The 22,509-nt window shown below is 33.0% G+C and overlaps 1 protein-coding gene across 1 annotated transcript in view; it reads left to right on the plus strand.

The window, feature by feature from the left end:
- Nucleotides 1–22,509, plus strand: part of KIF21A (kinesin family member 21A) — a 186,146-nt gene that overhangs the window by 151,932 nt on the left and 11,705 nt on the right. The window contains 9 exon segments of the mRNA NM_001206918.1: nucleotides 5,346–5,406; nucleotides 5,859–5,913; nucleotides 8,366–8,577; nucleotides 10,865–10,972; nucleotides 12,180–12,308; nucleotides 14,470–14,508; nucleotides 15,170–15,181; nucleotides 18,944–19,080; nucleotides 20,614–20,794. Coding sequence (NP_001193847.1) covers nucleotides 5,346–5,406; nucleotides 5,859–5,913; nucleotides 8,366–8,577; nucleotides 10,865–10,972; nucleotides 12,180–12,308; nucleotides 14,470–14,508; nucleotides 15,170–15,181; nucleotides 18,944–19,080; nucleotides 20,614–20,794 — 934 coding nt within the window.

Raw genomic sequence — 22,509 nt, forward strand, 5'->3', positions numbered from 1 at the left:
TCATTACTTTATTCTGCATATCTAACTGTCTTAAAAATAAATGTATAAGTGTTTGCTATGGCATCTATTCTGCATATCTTATAAATGGTACATAATCTTGTTTTATGTGAGAGTTCTTAACATTGGATCTGTTTTGATTGGAGTATTGCTTTTTGTTTCCTTTTTGCTGTTATTTATACAGATCTAGATAGCGTACCATTAGGTAAGTATGTTTAGCTTTCTGTGTACCCTACAGCTGCATGAATTACTAATTGTTCATGTACACTAATTGTGGTACATCTTATTTAAAACATTTTTATTGACAGCCAGCTGGTTTTTGCATGATCTTTTTTGAAATGTATCTGTGACCACAAACATACTAAGTCTTTTGTCTTACACATTTCTTGATTTTTAAATTCTTAGATGTTTAAAGAAGTATAGTTTTCTTTTTTATTATTTGAACTTCAGTTTTGGCTCTAGTTTCATAAGCCCTTCTTTCTATTTCTTGTAGGAAAAAATGGGATATATATTCCTATTTAGTTTTTAAATCTATCTATGCATTTGTTATTTTACCCTCATAAATATCTTTCTGTGTTATATATCTTTTATATATAATGTCTTTGGTTTATTTTTGATAGATTCTCAGCTATTCTTAAATTTTATAGAATTAAGTACATATATTTTAATATTGTAAGTTGAATAAAGCTGCTGCTGCTGCTGCTGCTGCTGCTAAGTCGCTTCAGTCGTGTCAGACTCTGTGCGACCCCATAGACGGCAGCCCACCAGGCTTCCTGTCCCTGGGATTCTCCAGGCAAGAACACTGGAGTGGGTTGCCATTTCCTTCTCCAATGCATGAAAGTGAAAAGTGAAAGTGAAGTCGCTCAGTAATGTCCGACTCTAGCGACCCCATGGACTGCAGCCTACCAGGCTCCTCCGTCCATGGGATTTTCTAGGCAAAAGTACTGGAGTGCGGTGCCATTGCCTTCTCCGTGAATAAAGCTATCCAAAGAATTTTACATGAATGGATTAAAATAATATTTATAATTATAATATGTTCAAGTTAGAAACAGCTTAAGAGATATTTGAGTGTTGAGATTTTCTAGCTCTTGCATCTATAATATTCATGTGAACTATGCTCACCCATGAATAATATCTGAGCTTCTCCTGGTAGTTATATATATATATGAAAGATCAGGAGTATCAGGGTGATTTTGCAATTCTCCTGAATGATTATTTTTGAACAGTTTTTATTTAAAATTATTTCAAAATCTGATCCTAACTTTTTTTCCTAATCACACAGCTGTCAAAAGTTTTGTAAAATATTTTTCTTGAAGGAGAGGAATGTAGCTAAAAGATTACTGCAATCACCTCTCTGGGTCATTAAACAGTCTATGGATCTGAATTTATTTTAAATGGTAGAATGTTACACAAATAAAATACTTGAGCTGTTTGATATTATTAGATCTTTCTTAGTTTGTCCTGTGTGTTAAATCTCAAAATAATATTTCCTTGAGATCAACTCAGTAATATAGATGTGGACTTTTAACCTGCTCAAGCTATAACAAAGACAGGTAGAAAAAAGTTTGATTATATTAAAGAACCATGTTAAGGCTGCCAAAATTCCTGGAATATAATGAGAATTTTTGCCATTCCATATGTTATTAAGCATATTTCCTCTCCTCTTCCTCTTCACTCTCCTTCTTTTTTTTCTTCCCACCCCCTCCTCTGCCTTTTCTTTGTTCTTCTTCATCTTAGTGGCTCAACTTGCAGTAATAAGTTAATTCTTATTTAAGTCTATTATCTCTTTTAACTTGGAAGAAAAAAAATCAATGCCCTCTTTGATGTCATTTTGTGCAGAAAATATTAAACTGTTATTTGATGAATGTTGTTGCTTTTTCACGACTTTCAATTATCTGTAGCTTAAAGAAGGGTCAAAACACAGAAGAGGAATACATTCAACTGATAACAACCTGTTACTCATGGCATAAATTTTCCCTAAGGCCATAATCTAGACCCAGAAGTGCTTGGAAGAAAGGCATAGAAGGAGAAAAACATGGAAGTAAATACAGACAAACTAGATGGTCATATGTACATTGCTTTAAAAAATTTTTTTTGTTTAATTTCAATTTATCTCGAGCTTCGGGCTGAGTGCTGGGATTCAAACATAAGATACAGAATCTTGCTCTCATGGACTATACCTTACTGAGAGTGACAGGGAAGAGACTTGAGATATGTACAGGGAGTTATGGGATCACAGAATGGGGCTACCTAACAAAAATGGAGGAGTTGATGAAGGCTTTCTGGAGCTGGTAAAATCTGAGCTGAAACATAAAGGAAGAAAAAGATTTAGCTAGGCAAGAGACAAGGTAGAAGGGGGCTAGGCAGAAGAGTCACTCTTGGCAGGGAGTAAGGTAAAGCATGGACATTTAGCCACAACATTATATTTATGAAGACTTCAAGCAGGTTGTTACCCTAGAGCAACAAGTATGTGGCTTGGGATGATGAACATAAGGTTAGAGGCCAGTACTCCATGCTAATAGGTGTGTCTTGTTGTAGCCATTGAAAAACATCTTTATTTTCCCCTTCTTATTCCTCCACCTGTGTTTATGTTGTTGTTCCTAGGATCTTTCTCTACCTTTAGGAGTTTGCTAGAAGATTCAAGGGGCTCAGTATACAATTATATTCATGGCAAAGATTAATGAGAGCAATGTAAGAAGGATACACAACAGTATTATAAAGGAAAAGATGCAGATGGAGTAAGGAAGAATCCATATCCAGGCTTTCTTATGCTCTTTTCCTTCCAGGAAGCATCACACAGAGTATACATTTCTCTCTGGAATGAAAGTGCAGCAGCATGAGTGCATTGTTCACATCCAGGGAATTCCATTAGACACTCAGCACCTGAGGTTTTTACTGGGTACTAGTCACATACATTCCTTTTATATAGTAGTACCAGAATTCCAGATTCTGGAAGGAAAGCAGGAATTCTCAGCATAAGCAATATTGTTTGCACAAATATTCTAGGTGTAATGAACTATATTAGTTAACTGGTGACTAGAGAAATTCTGAGAGCCAAGTTTCCAGATAACAAAGTCCAACTTTGCAAGAACGCCTTTCTAAGGATAGTAGTCTTGGGCTGCTATTGTTACCCAGTCCAGACTCCTTCTGATCGCTGCACAACAGACCATTTAACTAAGAGATGAGATGTTGAGCCAAGGAATATGACTTTATCAGAAATCTGGCTGACTGAGAAGATGGCAGACTAACTTCTCAAAATAATCATCTTATCAGGATCTGCATGCCAGGTTCTTTTATAGAACAGAAATGGGGAAAGGTGAGGAAATAAAGCAAAAAGACCATTAACCTTGCAAACATCACCTGGAATGGCCAGTCTTGGGGAGGGGATATGTCAATTTCTTGCTTTCTGTTGTCATCCATAGGTGGACAGGATCCTGAATAAAGGCGTTTTGGTTTAACATTCAAACAGAGGGGCAGGATTCCCTGAGGCAGGCCATTATGTATGGACAGTATACTTCTAGTGAAAAAAATCAACAGTAAGCAAAGGTTAAGGTAAAATAAACAGATCTAATGTGGAGTCATAATTGACTCTTCCCTGCAACACTATGTCAACTCTTCTCCATACGTATTTATATTAATATAAGACTTTAACAATAACTGTTTGGTTAGCTTCTAGTGACATGAGATTATGCAACTATGTACTGATATGGATGACTTTAAGACATTTTGGAGTTTTAAATCTCACTGCTTTTAGTTTTAATGCTTAACAATGAGAAAAGAAGCTGACACTGGGCTGGAATTATATTCTTAAGAGTTGAAAGTAGAGCAGTGAGATGATGGCATATCCTGCTGCCCAGACGGATATAGTGCCACAGGCAAAGCTCAGGCCTGAAGTGGTGTGTGGTTTGGTGAACGTCTCGGTGAAGGGCTGTATCTTCTGGCTAGGTTAGTTATGCCAAACTGTAATCATCTCTGAATAAAGCATACATGCATATGCAGGAGCTAAGTAGTTTTTACTAAGCACTTACATGATGTTTGATATTCTACCTGGTTTCATCATTCCTTACAGGAAAATTACTAGTTAATCTTAGCCTGCTTTTATGTATGGGAAAATAAAGACTAGATTTGTCATTTCTTTCCATTTTCTGTGTTATTAACTAATTCAGTTACATTAGCACTCAATATCCTGTCTGTGAAGCACATCCCCCAGCCTCTAAGTATGGGCTTGAGATACATATTGCCCTCAAGACCACCATTTTCCTCATTTCAGAAAGTAAACTCCTTTTTTGTGGGTCCTATTAGATGGGCTCCATTTTAGATAATGCTATCATTTATTACTGAATTTCTATCCAGTTGTCTGCTAAACAGTGCGGAAGAATGGGAGCATCTGAGAAAGGAATTAAGAATATGATTTATGAGCATAATACACCTGTATGATATAAAAGTAAAAGTTAAAGGAGAGTAATTCTACATATTTTAATTAACATATATTACTGAAAATATTGCCTTTAGTTTTGTGATGTGGCTTTATAATAAATTGTATAAGTTTTGGAAATTTGCACCTGTGTTAGGGGCTCACTGACATTTTAAATTATTTACTTTAAGTGGATGTTTTATTTACTGACTTCCTACTAGTTTTATGTGTTTGCCTTTTTCTCTCTTTTCATCAGTGTGCTACTGTTCTGAAATAGCAGTGGTTTGTTTGTATTTATTTATAAAACTATTGCATGGAAACCTATAGTTTTAGTCTTTTATGTACATGTGAATGAGCTGCATGCTGATGTGTAACTTCTGAATACCTTCACACACACATACTCTCGTTCTACTTGAAAACAAAAATAAAAATAGAAGACAATCTATAAGTACATTGGAATACTAATAAAATACAACATATATGTTTACACTTATGTATTTTTTGATGTTGCCTCAGTAAATTAAAGGGAGCTTGTGCAGCATTTACTTTAATCTTTCATGTTTTACTCAATGGTTTTTCATACGTGGAATAAATGGATGGTGTGGGATAAATACATACTCTGAAAATATATTTAAATAATTACACATACTCAGATAAATACATGATCTCATTTCCATCCTGTGAACACTGTTCTTCTTTATTTTATCGTTCAACTCATGGTTTTCCTATCTTGAACACATTTTTCTCATCCTAGGACATATAATAAAAAGAGTTTCCTAGAAATTTTTTTTACTTTTCTATTTTGACTCAGTAACTGAAACCAAAGTGCCCATGTTGAAAGACCTCAGGCTGATGTTTATTATAGCATAGGCATTACAGTCATTCAAAGTGTGACATGGATAATACTTACATTTTGGACCATTTTTTTTTTTAGAAAATGTAGAGGACAGCACTGATGAGGATGTACCTTTACACAGTCCAGGATCAGAAGGAAGGTAGGAGAACCTTTAGAAACTTAATGAGTTGACTTCTGTAATTTTTTTTTTTTATTTTAATTTTTAAACTTTATACAATTGTATTAGTTTCGCCAAACATCAAAATGAATCCATCACAGGCACACATGTTTTTTAATACTTTTATCTTGTTGAATCAATTAACATGAAACAAATAATTTTAGATTTTATGGCTAAGTGAAGAACAGTAGAAATAATAATATGGAAGCCAAACTAAGTAATGCTTAACCATCAAAAATTTTAAAATAAAATACTGAGATATTTAAGGAAGGAAAATGAACTATTTTGATTAGTTTATTTTTATTTTAAATATTGTCTTTCTGTGTTTTCCATAGGCTTATAAATTTTTTTCTATACTTAAACTCATTAGAGGTCATATAGTTTTCTATATTGTTTCCTTTTATTCATATGATTAATTATTTATTTGCACACAGCTCACTGTCTTCAGACCTTATGAAGCTTTGTGGTGAAGTGAAACCAAAAAGCAAGGTAAGAATAGAAAATACCAGGTAAACATTTTTTCTGATGTTCTTTATTATCACTATTAAATGCATAGGCCTTGGGCACAGGCAAAGATTTCATATAATAGAAATTTAGTTCTTTATCATATTCTCCCTTGAAAAAAATTTATATTGACAAATTTCTCCTCTGTGGAATTGTTATTTACTGTTTTCTTGTACTTTTTCTGCTGGGTAAGATATGATTATGGAGAACAATGCTTAAAATAATTTAGAATGACTGGAGATTTTTGAAATTTTAACATTATAATACATTCCTAAGTTTCTTATTTATTTTAACATATCTTGAGATGGTTTGAATAGGCCAACTCTTAATCATCATATTGTATTAAAAATTGAGACTATAATGCATATTTGTAAAACTTAAAAAAAAAAGTGTACATGCTATTACAGGTGTGAGAAACAACATGGTATATTTCAGATTGCATGTTGGTAGCATTTGTTACTAGATGAGTTAACTATCCATTTTAAGATGTTTGAAAACAAAGAATTCTTGCAGTGCTTAGTAAATATTTGTTGGATAAATAGATGAAATCAAGACCTGAAAGAATAGTACTGTACTAATGCACAGGATGGATATAAGGCCCACAGTGGTTAGCCAGGTAATATAGATAAATAATTTGGCTAGATATAAGATAATTAACAGGAATCATTATGATTAACTGAGGTGGACATGGCCCATCTAAAGCAAATAGGCATCACTAACTAATGCTTATTTTTGCCATCAAGGAATATGGGCCTAAGACTACCACATCCTCAACTCTTTAAAGAGTAGCTTTAAATATGGATTTTAATGGAGAATTTCCTTCTCTTTAAAATACTGAGCTAGCCAATTGAAAAACATCTCCAGGCTTTGTGTATGGTCCTTGAACTACCAGTTTGGTGATATGTGGTTTGAGTTTGATTATTCTAAGTGACCAGAAATTACCCAATCTCAAAGAAAACATTCTAATATAGTTTGGATTGAGTCTTAACGTGGAGGAGAGAATCTCTTAAGGTAACTTGGTCTTTCAGGCCCTGTGAAATCCAGAGAGAGACGTGAAGTGGTAACCTGAAGGTCATCTCCTTAAAAAACCACTGTGATTAGGAATTCCATGAAAATGATTCAGTTGGCAATAGGGAAAACTGATATGGTGAAAAGCTGGCCTGCAGGGCTTCCTTTTTCCAAAAGTTTTCTGGTAATATCTATCACTCCTTTGGTACTGCATGGATGCCTAGTGTTAGTTGCTCAGTCATGTCTGACTCTTTGTGACCCCATGGACTATAGCCTTCCAGGCTTCTCTGTCCATGAAATTCTCCAGGCAAGAACACTGGAGCGAGTAACCATTTCCTTCTCCTGAGGATCTTCCTGACCCAGGGATCAAACCCCCGTCTCCTGCATTGCAGGCAGATTCTTTACTGTCTGAGCCACCAGGCAAGCCCATAGACACCTAAAGGATCTAATATTATTTATTTTTCACTCATTGAAGACATGAAATTGATTATATATCTTAAATAGACTTGTACCAGCCCTACATTAAATGCAAGCCATATAAAGTTGAATAAAACAGGGTGTCTACCATTTAGAGGTTTATAATCTGGTAAACACTTTGATTATCTTTTAATATATTAGTGATAATAGCCAGCTCTAAGTATTAACAACAAGGTAGTCTCTTTGTTTTTTTAGGAATATGGAAGGGAGTGCTTAAATAAATAAAATAACCTTCACCTGCCTTACCATGCTGCTAAAAACATATGGACTGGTGTTGGATATCCATCAGGGAGATTAAACAGCCAGTTAGGGCATCAGGGGAGCAGGGTCATAAAAATGGAGAAACGGATTTAAAAATTGATATGTAAAATTTAAATTTATATTAAATAATTTTATATATTATACAATATATATTAAAATGTATATTAAATAAGTCATCTAAGCCTGGGAAAGATCAGAATTTAGTTGAATGCCACTGCAACTATCTTTCGGTTTAATTTATTTATTCCTTCTTTTTTTTTCTAAAATGATATATCGAGAAAGCTGGCCATTAGTATCAGGATAGCATAATAATAATGGAGGCAGATTGTCTGGTTTTGAATCTGACTTTGCCACTTACTAGCTGTTTGACTTTGGACTGTTAGCTATCCTGTACTTTAGTTCTCTCATTTTGTGAATTGGGATAATAGTATATACTAATAGAGTAAATTATTTAGAATTTCTGGCATACAATAAGTATAATACAAACATTGGCTATTATTATGACCTCTAAAGTTCTCAGCTGGCTGTATCTCTGGCTTGTCACTATCTTACATGTTGTGTCCGACACACTTGCTAGGAAAGACACGCTGAATGTTTTACCTATTTCAAACTAATATTAAATCTCTATTGCCTAATCATCTTCTCTGCAGAAGTTTGCATATGATTGCTTTTCCTTCCATTCTCTGACTAGGCCCGAAGGAGAACCACCACTCAAATGGAATTGCTGTATGCAGATAGCAGTGAACTAGCTTCAGACACTAGTACAGGAGATGCCTCCTTACCTGGCCCTCTTACACCTGTTGCAGAAGGGCAAGAGATTGGAATGAATACAGAGACAAGTACTTCTGCTAGGGAAAAAGAGCTCCCTCCCCCATCTGGCTTCCCTTCTAAGATAGGCAGCATGTAAGTCTGGCCCAGCTACACTAACTTCCTTTCTTTTGCCTTTTCTTTAAAAAAAAAAAAAATATATATATATATATATATGCATGTTACTAATTTCTTATTTCTATTTTTAAAAATATATGTAAATAAGATCTCTAGTTTTCCAAGTAATTTCTGTTAGGTGTTGTATCCCCTAATTTTTGCACATTCAAAATAATTTAAATGAGATGTTCTTTGTTGAATTGCTTTGTCTGATATTTAACTTTTAGAGTCTTAAAGATTATAATTTTTATAAAGGCTGAGTTATAAATTACAGGCAAAATTTATTTAGAAACACCTAAATTAAAGTTGTAACTATAAAACCACAATATAAAAACAGAAGCTTTAAAAAACTCTTAAATTTGCTCCTAATTATGTTAAACCCTAGTTCTAAGAGCTTGGTCAGGATAATAAACCTTGGCTGAAACTCTTGAAGAAAAGTACAAATACCAGTTAAAAACAACACTTTTTGAAGCTTCCTAATTCTTTGCCTTGAAGTACATTGCATGTCTGGGATGAGTGTACACACAAAGTGTAAATACTGTATTATTAAAGATGTGAAGGAGGGACTGTTTCCTCTCTCCTCTATGATAATCTTAACAAAAAACATTCAAGACAAATCTTATTTAGAAATTTTTCATTATTATCTTGAGAACAAAGATTTCCCTACACAGGCCAGCATGTGTTTGTCTTAGTTATATTAAAGTTATATCAGTCGTTCACTTGGTAAAGATTTTTAATGCCTTTTTTCAAACTAATTCTCACATATGATCTTGCAAATGATCTATTGGATGAGTGCATCACTGCATTGAGAAATATTGCCAAAAAGTGTTACACATTATATGACTCTAAATAATAAAATATAACAAACTCCCCACCCCAACCTGAATATCTGTTTCCCATAACTTTCTTCATCCTATGAAGATATTTTCATTTCTTCCATTCAGTAAGCCCATCTGCTATCTTTAGTTCCAAAATTAATGATGACAGAGCTATCCTGCATGTGCTTGAGGTGACTTATGTAATTAATAATTGGATTTGCTATTAGAGATTGCTAACCAGTATAGCTTATGGCTTCAGTGCTTTTTTGATAACAGTAGAAAAAATGCTTTCGGTGAAGGTAGTGATATAGAGCTGAGAACAGATTTTAGAGACTCCTATGTGTTCAGCATTTAGTCTATCAGATGAATAGAGACTTTTGGAACTTCAAGACTAAATCTATGACCTGGATTCCAGAATGCAGGTAATACCTCCTTGTTGCCTTTTTTTTCCCCCCCGTTTTAAAAATGTATCATTCATGACAGGTTGTAGAAAATATCTTTAGACACTGTCTCTTCACATGATTTATTATCAAGTTAACATAAATTAAGATGCTTATATAGTTCTATACAAATTCAACAGTTGGTCATATGCTTGGTACAGTGATTCTTATAACTCATTAGTACATGACTTCCATTGCATGAAGTAAAATGATTTACTCAAGTGGGCCTTATGATTTAAATAATACAGAACTTCTAAAATATGTTTTCCTCTAATTAAAAAAATCAGGCACATAAAGTTTAATTATATTTAGTTTTCACTTTCAAATAGGAATCATTGTAAGCCCATTCTAGTGATCCCACTTGTTAATTCCTTAGTGGTTTTTTTTTTTTTTCTCTTTTCTTACTAATGTAACTAGTCAAAGATAGCAAAAGTTCATTTTTTCACTTAAAATTCATTACCACTATGCACAGAAATCCTAGTCTTAAATTATTAATTACATGGCCACTACTCAACTACTAGTTAACTAAAATAATTGTGGGTTCTTTGTGATTACCTGTAGTATTCCTTTGTGAGTGTGTAAATATTAATTCATTAAATCTCATTGTTTCTCATACTCTGATATTCTAATATTTTTGTTCTTGCAAAACTGTAAAGACAATTTTCCCTCAACTGAAGCAATTCTAATCAAACTTATACACATGTTTTTAAACACTTGTATTTAAAGTAAAAAATATTATTTTAGCTATTTGGCAATATAGCATTGATGTTTACATTCAAAGATAATGGTTGTGTATATTTGACAAGATTACAAATTTAAAAATTAAAATATACAGCTGTCAAGATCCCATTAATTAAAAATAATTTGTGATATTTTCCTCTCCTAGTTCTGTTTCATTTCCAAATAATCTTTCTCAAATTCCAGGTGTTAATCTACTGAAAATTGAATATCTGCCAAAATTATGTGTATGTATTTAAAATTAGATAATTGAAGAATCTTCTCTCTCAGTTCCAGGCAGTCATCCATGTCAGAAAAAAAGCTACCAGAGCCTTCCCCTGTAACAAGGAGAAAGGCATATGAGAAAGCAGAAAAATCAAAGGCAAAGGAACAAAAACAGTAAGCTATTCATGCTCTTTATCTAGTAGATTGTGTGAAATGTCTGATGCCCTTAGATGCTAAGGGACAATGGTGAAATTATTTTCCATATTCAGGCTTACTCTGGGATTGTGACTTGGTCTTATAGAAAATTTTGAAATTAATTTTGACTGTTATTTGATAAAACTGACATTGATTTCACCTCTTAAAAGTGATTAACAAAAATCTAGTATTAGAAGATATGTGCCATTGTCCGTTTTATTTCTGTTCTTTTATGTTTAAATTGATAACCTCAATTTTTTTTGTTAAACTATTTTAATAGCTATTTGTATGTTTTGTAAGGGTTAGCTTACTTAACAGTACACAATATAATCTGATGATCCACTTACCTGGGCATTTGTAAATCACAATAACACAACAGACGGAAAGTTTGAAATGGGTTAGAACCACTGTCACTTTTCTATTCTATGGCATAGTGAGAGCTCCCTTAGGCCACCTCAGGAGCTACATATGGCAGGTAGATCCCTCACATGGTCTTGAGTAGGAATATCAATGCGAATCTATATTTAAGTACTGGTAAAGCAAATTTCTTTAACATAAAAATAATTATAAAAAGAAGCTTTCATATATTTTCTGTACCTGCGAAGATGATCTTACACTTCCTCCTCCCTTGTACCAAGATGCGCACTCTCTACTTTGACCACTGGTTTAGCTGACTTGAATATCATGGCAATTACTCTTCTAATTAACCTTCTTCCTGTATTTAGAGATGAAATTTACCTGTTTCTACAGAATTGAATGTCATAATTATAAGCAGGAGGTAGGGGATAGGACAAATATGTAATTTAAAAATAAATGAATAAATCAGCTAAATAGATAAATTCTTAAACTCTCAGGGTCTGTTTCCCCATCTGTAAAGTGAACAACTTGGTCTCAACTCTCAAATAGTATAATTTTAAATTTGGTTTGCTTTATTTATACTGACTTAGATTTTAGCAGACATTTTCTTTAGTGCCATCTTGTGGCCAATGTGACAAAATTCAGTGGAAAAAAATTTCAATGAAATTGTTTGGAGTACATTTTATCTTATATAAAAGGAAGAGAGGATGAAAGGAAGGAATTCTATAATGAAAAGCTTTTTTTAAAAATAAAAGCATGTTTATTATAACATTTCTAACAAATTAAAGCCAATTAAAGCCACCTATGTAATGTTCTTTTTTTCTTGTAGCTCAGATTCTGGAACCTCAGAGGCTAGTCTTTCACCTCCTCCTTCCCCACCAAGCCGGCCCCGTAATGAGCTGAATGTTTTTAATCGTCTTACTGTTTCTCAGGGAAACACATCAGTTCAGCAGGATAAGTAAGTCATTAAGTAAAAGAGCCCCAATTATTCGTTATAATATTCTGAACCTTTCAATACAGTCTATAGAAAACATTTAGCTTCTCTGTGTGGGAGATGGAGTCTGACTTGTAAACTCTTCCCATATTTCATGTATTTTTCCAATGGAAAATGAACCATACAGACAAAATTAGAGAAATTTATTTTCCTGCTGAACATTATTCCCTGCTATGGATTTGCATTGCTGTACTTCCACACTTGTCTTGCCTTTTTTTTTTTTTTTTTTTTTTGCAAGTAAATTAGAATTGAAAATCTTTGAGATCACTTGAAGTTTAAATTTCTTGGGATTCTTCAGCTTTATTGAGCCCATAAAAGCCTCTAACCCAGATAGTCTGCACTGAAAAGAGGCAAATTATTTTACTTTTGGTGCATGTATCATCTTCTAAAACCATTGTCATATATGTATGGGTAAAAGAGTACTTTGATGGGTGGACAACATAGAACTCTGGGTTGTTGGGGAAGAGAAGTTGGAGAGGGATGGAAAATATAATTTTCATTAAATTTGAAGTGAAAAAATATTCCCACACTGAGCCAGAATCTCTTTTGCAAGAATTTCCTACTAACAGTGTTGCCATAAGGTATTTATTAACTGACTTCTCTGCTTTGAGTTTGAATGATAACACTGTGGATAATATACATACTTGATATTCAGTATCCCACACCAGTTCTTTGTTTTTTATGCTATAATCTCCCTGTATATATAAGTTTCTGAAATTTATAAGGTATTGTTTAAGATCCATCTGGCATGTTTAGGTCATGCTAAATGGCTCTATGTACATAGGCACATCATCATTTTGAAAGATTGTTTAATCTACTTAATTTATGGATACACTTTTTATTAGATTTTAATATAGTTTTAGCAGTAGATACAGACATGTCCTTTAAAATGATCTAGATAGGTTTTCTAAAAAAATATTTAAAAGAGAACATTGTTAAATCCTCTTATTTAGTTGAGAAAGAGTAGAACATAAAATTGAAAAAAAAAAAAAAGAATGTCTTTAGGAAGTCCATTTTCACAAACAATATGAAGAATTACTAAATTTTGTCTCCCTTGCATTCACAGTCATAAAATTTTTGTGTCAGTCTTTTGATAATCTTGACAATCTAATCATAGTTCCATATTTTCTGAAATTGTTTATGAGCTACCAATCATTTGACTCTGTTGTCATCTCTATAAAGTAAAATTTAGAATAACTGACTACACTTTCAAAATCTCACCTAACTTTTGAATCACTTTCTTTGGGCTCCTTTTTGAGACTAGCATATTTTACCAAATAGAATTAGGTCCTACACATTGTTTCTGATTACATAATATGCCAGTATTATGTAATCACTTTATCACCATTCTTCCCAAGTATTAGAATGACCAAAAAGTTTGTTTGGGAATTTTTCATAAGACATTATGGGAAAGCCCAAATCAACTTGGTGGTCAACACAAGATATTATATAATAATACAAGCTAAAGAGATTTTCATAGTAACTAGACTTATTGTCAGTCCTGGAGGTTTCAGATTAAGGCTGATGAGAGTAGCTCATCTATTTTTAAATTCCAGTAAAACCTCCTAACTATTACTAAGGGACGGCCTAGTCAGAAGAACTCCATGTTTTTGAGATGAATTAAAATCCAAGGTTATTAAATTTTGAATGATTTGCTTTCCATGTATACATATGGTATATTTGTGCAACTTCTGCATGAAGAGTTTAAATATAAAGAAATTATCAAGAGGAATAAAATTCATTAATGACTATTGAGACAGAAAAATGTTTCTAGTACTAGTCAAATTAGAGTCTTGAGGTGATGTATTTCACTAGCTTGATGCTGTTCCTCTTCAGGGCCTGTGTTTCAGAAAGTGAGAGTAGATTAGATTCTGTGGATCAGTAATAGAAAGTTTCCCACCCCCCACCCCCCAAAATTTTGGAAGAAAACATAAGCACAAAATTTTAACTAATTTGGCTATCAATGAATTTGCTGACATTCTGCGCAAATAGAAAAGGAATGCACTATAAAGGAAATGTTTGCTGTATTTCTGTTATTCATAGTACTGAATCCGTTCAGTCTCAGTGTCTTTACCTGTTGACATCTGTTTTCTTTTTCCTCATAATTCTAACTCTTTCACTGTAGGTCTGATGAAAGTGATTCCTCTCTGTCGGAGGTACACAGGTACTTTCTATCTTTCCTACGTTCTGGCATTTCATTGATGTTCTAAAATGCCTTCCAAGAAACTTTAAACAAGTCTCATTTTTGTTGCACTCATAACTTGTAAGCCATATAAATGCACTAATATTTTTAAACATTAATTTTAATATGCTTTTGTGAAGTCATAGCTTTCAAGGTAATGGCAAACTTTTTTAATATAATAGTATAAAAACTTGTGCCATTTGTATTCTGCCTATAATCTAAAACTTTTATTTAAAAGAAATTAAGTTTTATGAAAATTAATGTCAAGGTTTGCTCTTCATCAGGCATTTTTTCCACCTCAAAGTGTAGGAAGTGAATAAGGTATTTTTTTCATGTTGATTTATTGATTTTAAATAAAACTTTATGGCAGGCTCTGTGATTTTAAAACAAAAGGTATGCTAGGGGAAAAAAGTATACTGTGGTACATAAAATATCGAAAGAAAAGAATTTTAAAACATAATATTTTAAGCATTTTAAATGCTGTTTTTAAAATAATGTTGCATTTTTTCATGTTATGGATTTTTTGGACCCTTAATTTCTCTTTTTTTCCTTTCATTTCCTATTCTTACTAATCAATTTGTCTCCTTCTTTCTCTTTGCACTACTTTCCCATGTTTCATGACCATTTTCCTGATCATCAGTAGATCCTCCAGAAGGTAGGCAGGGGAAGGGAGAGGAAATTAATATCATTCACAGTATTACAAAACTTTACTGGTTTTTCATGTACCAAAAAGCATTTTTTTCCCTTTCATATCAGATCTGTTGTATAAGTTTGCAATATTAAAGTTGAGTTATATATTTCATAATGTAAATAGATTTTTAATAGAGAAAGAAATACCTTTGACTTATGTTTCCAATTTCTATATTTTTTCTATTAATATTATCTTTTGAATCAGGTAATGGCTATAAAAATTAACCCCAATATTCTGAATATATGAGAGTATTTTTCAGTATATAATGAATATAATATTATATTTAATGTTGAAATTATTTTCTTCAGAAGTCTGAATGAATAAAATACATAAGAATGAAAAAGAGACATCTTGTTCTCTAAGACATGCCATACATAAGTTATTGAAAACAGATATTTACCTCTGTAATTTTACAACCTTTCATATGGCAGAATTGTGTTGAACGTTATGTCATCAAGGGAACATTAGTAGATTCTTAGGATAAAGACAGTAATTTGAAGGAAGGAAATCTTAGGAGTCATAGTGTTAAATAACCAAGGGTACTGTTTTAACTTTTTTCTTAGGATGATTTGTGTCATTTAATCTGCATTTGTGCAGATCAAAGCAGCTCTAAGCTTGTTAAAATGAATTCTTTTATTTATAATCAGCTTGTTAAAATATACATACATATATATGTAGTGTTTTGGAAGTAAGTATTATAGCAATAGACTATGCATTAGATCATAACTTTTCAACATCTGAAGCAGCAGTTAAAATTTGATGGCTTCAGTTCATAACTATAAACTCCACATAATAGGATTTCAAATTGGCAATTTTAGACTTTTGAGGAGGTTTTGCTACCATTTCTATTTCAATCTGTTAAATTTTTAGATAACCCAAAATTACTGAGCCTTAATTTCAAGGATCTCAAATTAATGTGTATATACAAATAATACTTTGGATTTTGTAGTTATTCATCCATGTGATGGATGATCCATGTGATCCATCCATGTTCCTGGTCTTATTTCTGCTGATGAGAAACTCCCTTTACTTTTTGAAATCATTATAACTAAATCCTAAAAATAAATATGTCTTAATCCTGATCCTAATTTATTACCTCTTTAAATTTTTGTTCATTGGTCTGTCATCAGCCCTCTTGAGCTATACTAGCATTAATCCAGTACATCTATTTTGCATGCATATGACAGCTCTTTAAATATTTAGTACTTTTGTATGGTCTCTCCAATGAAGGTTCTTTTATCAGCTCAATAGATTTAATCTGTTTCTAATGTGGTATAGTCTGCAGATCCTTCTTTTTGCTTCTACTGTTCTGGAAAATCTCCAGGTTTTCAAAGCTCTTTTTAAAATGTGGCCTCTAGAATTCCACTTCATTCTAGATGTAGCCTTGGCAGAGTATAGTAGTTCTATTGCTTTCTTTCTCCTGAAATATTTATTTATATTTCAGAAGTTATAGTGTTAGAGGAATCATACATTGTTGATCCATTGATCTCGTATTCAATAAACAAATTTCTTTAGCTTTTAAAATCTAATTAAGCCCCTTTCCTATTTGGAGCATTCTGTTCTATCTTCAACTTAAATTTTATGTTTAAATTTTATCCAGTGAATATTTAAGTGCTAAGTACATACTTAAACAGATTTGGAGAATAATTTTCTAGACAATATAGCTCTTTAATATGTCAATTTAGGAAGCATGCCATATCTGTCTTCAGTTCAGTGGAAAGACTGACTAGATATTGAAGACCTTTTTCCAGATTGAGAGGAACGTTGATTCTAGGGGTACTTTTCCACCACTGATGGAACTACCTTACTACAACAATTTCAAACTCACCCACCGTGTATGTAGGGATATTATTTGAAAAGCTTTTTGTATGGACTTTATTGAGTCAATATACATTATGAATATGATATTACCCTAGTTTGCTGCCTATTAATTTTACAAAAAAACTCCCCATGAGATGTTATCGCTTACTCATGAGCAGTTAGGTGTTTGTAATTTTTGTAATTATTTATTTAATAGTTCCCTCTATGAAACTAAACAAGTTTTACCCATTTATAATTTCTGAAATCCACTTTTTTTTTTCCCCTTTCTGGAATATGGGATCTACACATTTTATCCCCTTTATTGATTCTCTTAGCATACCAACAACGATTTTGCTTCCACAATGGTATATACTTTCAAAATCTTGTGATATAATAATTTAAAAATAGAAATACTTGAACTCATTGAATGTCCATTGTCAGTTCTAACTTATGTTAGGCTCACATTTCTTCTGAATTATTTCTGTCCCTGGCATCTTAAAGGTTGTTCTCATTCATCAAGAATGTGTATACAGACAGCTTTATCTCTGAATCTGTCCTAATATTAAGCCATCTCTCTTATATAATGGACACACGTGCATGTGTGCTAAGTCACTTCAGTCATGTCCAACTCTTTTTGACCTTATGGACTGTAGCCTTCCAGGCTCCTCTGTCTGTGGGATTATCCAGGCAAGAATACTGGAGTGGGTTGTCATGCCCTCCTCCAGAGGATCTTCCTGACCCAAGGGTTGAACTCGCATCTCTCATATATCCTGCATTGGCAGGTTCTTTACTGCTGATGCCTCCTGGGAAGCCCATAAAATGGACATATTTCAGCATAACTTTTCTTCCTGCTCTGAGCAAAGATATGTCTAACTTATATATATATATTTTTTTTTCTTAATTCACTCTCATTTTTAGTCTTCCCAATACAATTACTTCAATTCAGATTCTGTCTTAAACTCCTTTAGGATAGGGACAGTGTTTGGATAAACTTTACATTTCCACAGTTCATAATCCAGTGGCATAAAGCAGGAATTCAAAAAATATTAAACTTAGGAGAAAGATCCAAAGAGCATCACTATTCTATTAATATTTTATGCTTTTTAAAAAAATCTTCTTTGAGATTGTTAGAATTTTTAAAGCTTTTGTTATTTTTGAGCCATTCTCCCTTTAGATTTCAATTTATGCAATCATTCTTGTATTTCTTTAAATTTGTTTGAAATCTGCTTTCTTAGTATTTTAGGTAGTATGTATTATACCATCTTTAAAATGTCTTTTTTTGACATAGAATTCCAGTCTGATAGTTACATCTTCCAGTTTTCCATCATTAATACTTCTTATTTTTCATAATTTACTATATTTGAATAGCTCCCAATATTACTTCATTAAACTTTGAGGAGATAAAATTGTTAGTGAGAAAATTCAAATGTATTGTTGACTTTGCTTTTTGCAGAATACAGCTGCTAGAAGATTCCTAAATAGTTGATGCACTTCATCACTACTATTATAATTTCACACTTTGTCCCTTTGCTTTAAATAAAGACAAGGAGCAATCTGGTTTTTCAGTTCAATTCAGTTGTTCAGTCGTGTCCGACTCTGGTTTTTATGTAGTACCAATTATTTAGAACAACTTCTTAAAGTCAGAGAAATAAAAAAAAAATCCAGGTTCAATGCACAATACTGGATGCTTGGGGCTAGTGCACTGGGACGACCCAGAGGGATGGTATGGGGAGGGAGGAGGGAGGAGGGTTCAGGATGGGGAGCACATGTATACCTGTGATGGATTCATTTTGATATTTGGCAAAACTAATACAATTATGTAAAGTTTAAAAATAAAATAAAATTAAAACAACAACAACAACAACAACAAAAAATAGTTTCATGATATAGCTACTGAAAAAAATCTTATTTTTCCCCCCACCTCAGGGGCATAATCAACCCGTTTCCAGCTTCAAAAGGAATCAGAACTTCTCCACTTCAGTGTATTCATATAGCTGAAGGGCATACAAAAGCTGTGCTCTGTGTGGATTCTACTGATGATCTTCTTTTCACTGGATCAAAAGGTGCTAATAGTTGTGTCATATGAATATTTAGCAGATCTTTTTAATGATTACATTTTAACAGGTTTTGAAACATTTCAAGCTGCTTAAGACTCATAAGAATCTGAAAGATGATATTGTTCAACTGCTAAATTATATAAAATATAAAATCATTACATAGTTGAGAAAAAAAATACAATCTCTGTTGATGTTATGTGAATAGAATGGTGAAGAAATACATTCCGATTTGGTAATTGAGCACCTAATGCATGCAAAGCCCTGAGCTTAGTAACGCAGGCTATATAAAAATCCATAAAAGGCCATTACAGTGTGTGGTGAAAGAATAAGATGGGTAGCAACCACCATTTCTTGAGCATTTAATAAGTGTCTGAAACTATACTAGCCACTGTGCAAATTTTATCTCATTTAATTCTCACAACAATGCCAAAGTTGCATCCTCATATTACAGATCAAGAAGCTGAAGATTCCAAGAATTAAATGATTTTTCCACATAAGTTTAGCTAGTAAGTGGAAGAGCCAGGATTAGAAACCTAGGTCTGTGCATCACCAAACCTGCAGTTGCAGGCAACTAGAAATTAACTATAAATGATTTAAAGAGTTATACATGAATATTTGGGGTTTCAGAAGAGAAAGAGATTATGCTAAAATTGTGAAAAATAAGGAAGGCTTTGATGAGGAGGCACTTAGGGTGAACCTTACTGGATTGTTTGGATATTGGCAAATAAAAATTGGCAACCAAGATTAGAGAGCAGTGTAAGCAGAGACATGGAGGTAGATGGTTTTGGAAACAAAATCCGTTTGGCTTGAAAAGTAGAATATATGTAGAAGTGGTGGATAATGAGGCTGAAAAGATGAGAAGGAAGCATGTGCAGGAATTTGGAAAGCTGGTTAAAGCCTTTTAGCATTTAAGGATATTACAAGATAAAGGGAAGAATCCTGCCAGCACTTGTAATTGATAGCAAGCAGTTCCCCAATTAAAAAAAAAATTGCTCTGTAAAAGTATAATTTTCTAATAACTCAAATTTATTTCTCCGGGATAATTAGATGCTTATGTCAGAAACTCAAAGTCTTGAATAGAATAGTTTAGTGATCATGTGTATGATTATGTTAATGACGTCAATTAGTGACCTCTGGAAAAGAAATGTGTATGTAGTTCTGCATGTGGAGTGTTGTGAGAAGGTAAGAGAGTATCAAAACAAAATATTTTGAAGAGGCTGATTTGGAATGGCCATTTTAAATTCAGGGGCAGTTTGAAATAAGACTATCAATATGTCTATTTTAAAATTTTGTATAATTATTCTTTAATACCACTTGATGCATACACCAGATATCCTAGCTTTCATCTAATCCTTATACCTACTTTGCCCTTGAACCTGCTGCAAAATGTCAAGGATAGAATTAGGATGCTATTGCAAGTTAATTAAATAATTACCATTTTCTTATCTCATTTTTTCTCATAGGAGAGAAATTGTTATTGCTAAGAAAATCTAATTTAGTTCTTATCGACAATATTTCCTCTTTTTTATTTGCTTTTAGATCGTACTTGTAAAGTATGGAATCTGGTGACTGGGCAGGAGATAATGTCACTGGGAGGTCATCCCAACAATGTAGTATCTGTAAAATATTGTAATTATACAAGTTTGGTCTTCACTGTGTCAACATCTTATATTAAGGTGTGGGATATCAGAGATTCAGCAAAGTGTGTTCGAACGCTAACGTAAGTAACTTAGAGACAAATAGCATAAGGGGCAAATAGTTCCTGTTTATAAAATATAAGAAAAGATAGGTCTATATATGCATTTTTGTTTATTTATACCTGTCCGCTTGCAAAGAATATTAAAATGTTTACAATAAGAATGTATATAACATAAGGTGAAAAAATATTGAGAAAATAAAATACAGTAGTTTAATATTAAACAGAAAAGGAGAAGGAAAAGTCATATTTAATCTGTGACTCAATACACATTTCATGTTTCCTTCCTCCCCAAAACTAAGGAGTTGAATTTTCAGTATTACTTGATGTAGTGAAATGATTTACATTACTTTTTTCAAATGAATGCCACTCCTTGGAAAATGGCTGAAATCACCATTATAGACCATTAAGAAGTACTTGCAAAATTCTGTTAGCATCTATTGAATAATTGAATAATTGAGGAGTGTTTATCTTAAGACTTACACTGCTTTGATGTTAGCCTGTGTTTCATAATTGTAGATTGGACAATTGGAGAATGAATTTGTTTTCTGCATCTGTTATTATATATGTCTTTAAAATGTACAGCAAATAATGATTCTTTTTCCCATAAGATTAATGAACTGTTTCACATAATTAAAATTTTAATTAAAAAATGAATTCTATCGGTTTAAATAAGAGAAAGGAACATAAGGATGGTTAATTTTTACTAATTTGTAGAGTGAAGATTATTAACACTTAAGTGCTATTTTATATGTTGAGACTACTAAGTATTTACTATGCTGAATACAGGTCTCTTGAGGGAAATTTTATAGGGAAAAACACTATCTTAGAAATTTGCCAATCCAGTTGACTCATTAAAATCATTTGAAAATGTTGATTGTAACTTGATTTTTTAGAAGTTAGCTAATAAAATGATTCAAAATTGAAAAATATATTTGCTATTTAGAATTTAGCTGAGGAAATAAATCATGTTGAAGTCTTTTCCACATAGTAAACAGCCCATATATGATTGGGTTAAAGTATACAAAAACTTTTACTCAAAGGGTCATATTTTATATATGAAAGAAATATTGGTTTCTTCCTCAGTGGACTTCTGCAAGCTGCAGGAAAATGAATTAACTTTGTGGCACTGTATCATTTGTTGAGCCTGGCGGGCTACAGTCTGTGGGGTCACAGAGTTGGACACAACTGAGTGACTGAGCACATGCACACATCATTTGTTGAGTTTTGTTATCTTTGTCATCTAGTCTTTTCTGAATCGTATTTAAGTCATTTCTAATAGGGCCCAGAGCCTGGATACCCAGGTGGCTTTGTGGTTAAGAGTCTGTCTTTCAGTGCAGGAGATGCAGGAGACTTGGGTTCAGTCCCTGGGTTGGGAAGATCCCCTGGAGTAGGAAATGGCAACCCACTCCAATATTCTTGCCTGGAAAATTCCATGGATAGAGGAATCTGGCGGGCTACCGTCCATAGGGTAGCAAAGAGTCGGACATGACTGAGCATGACACAGTGACTAATAGAGCCCCAAACTCCTAGTGTTATAACTTGCAAAGTAAGAGTTTTAAGCCGTGTCATCTTATTTTCTGCATTCATTTTTTTCCATTTATCTGTCAATGAAGATAAATGAAAGGTGGCACAAAGGTGGCGCTTTCATCTACTAGTGCCACCTATGTGCGTGTGAAGTGCTGTGCTAGGTGTAGTGCACACAGTGACCAGAGAACACGGATGTTGCCTACAGCATT

The sequence above is a fragment of the Bos taurus genome, chromosome 5 (genome assembly GCF_002263795.3).
Source record: "Bos taurus isolate L1 Dominette 01449 registration number 42190680 breed Hereford chromosome 5, ARS-UCD2.0, whole genome shotgun sequence".
NCBI lineage: Eukaryota > Metazoa > Chordata > Mammalia > Artiodactyla > Bovidae > Bos > Bos taurus.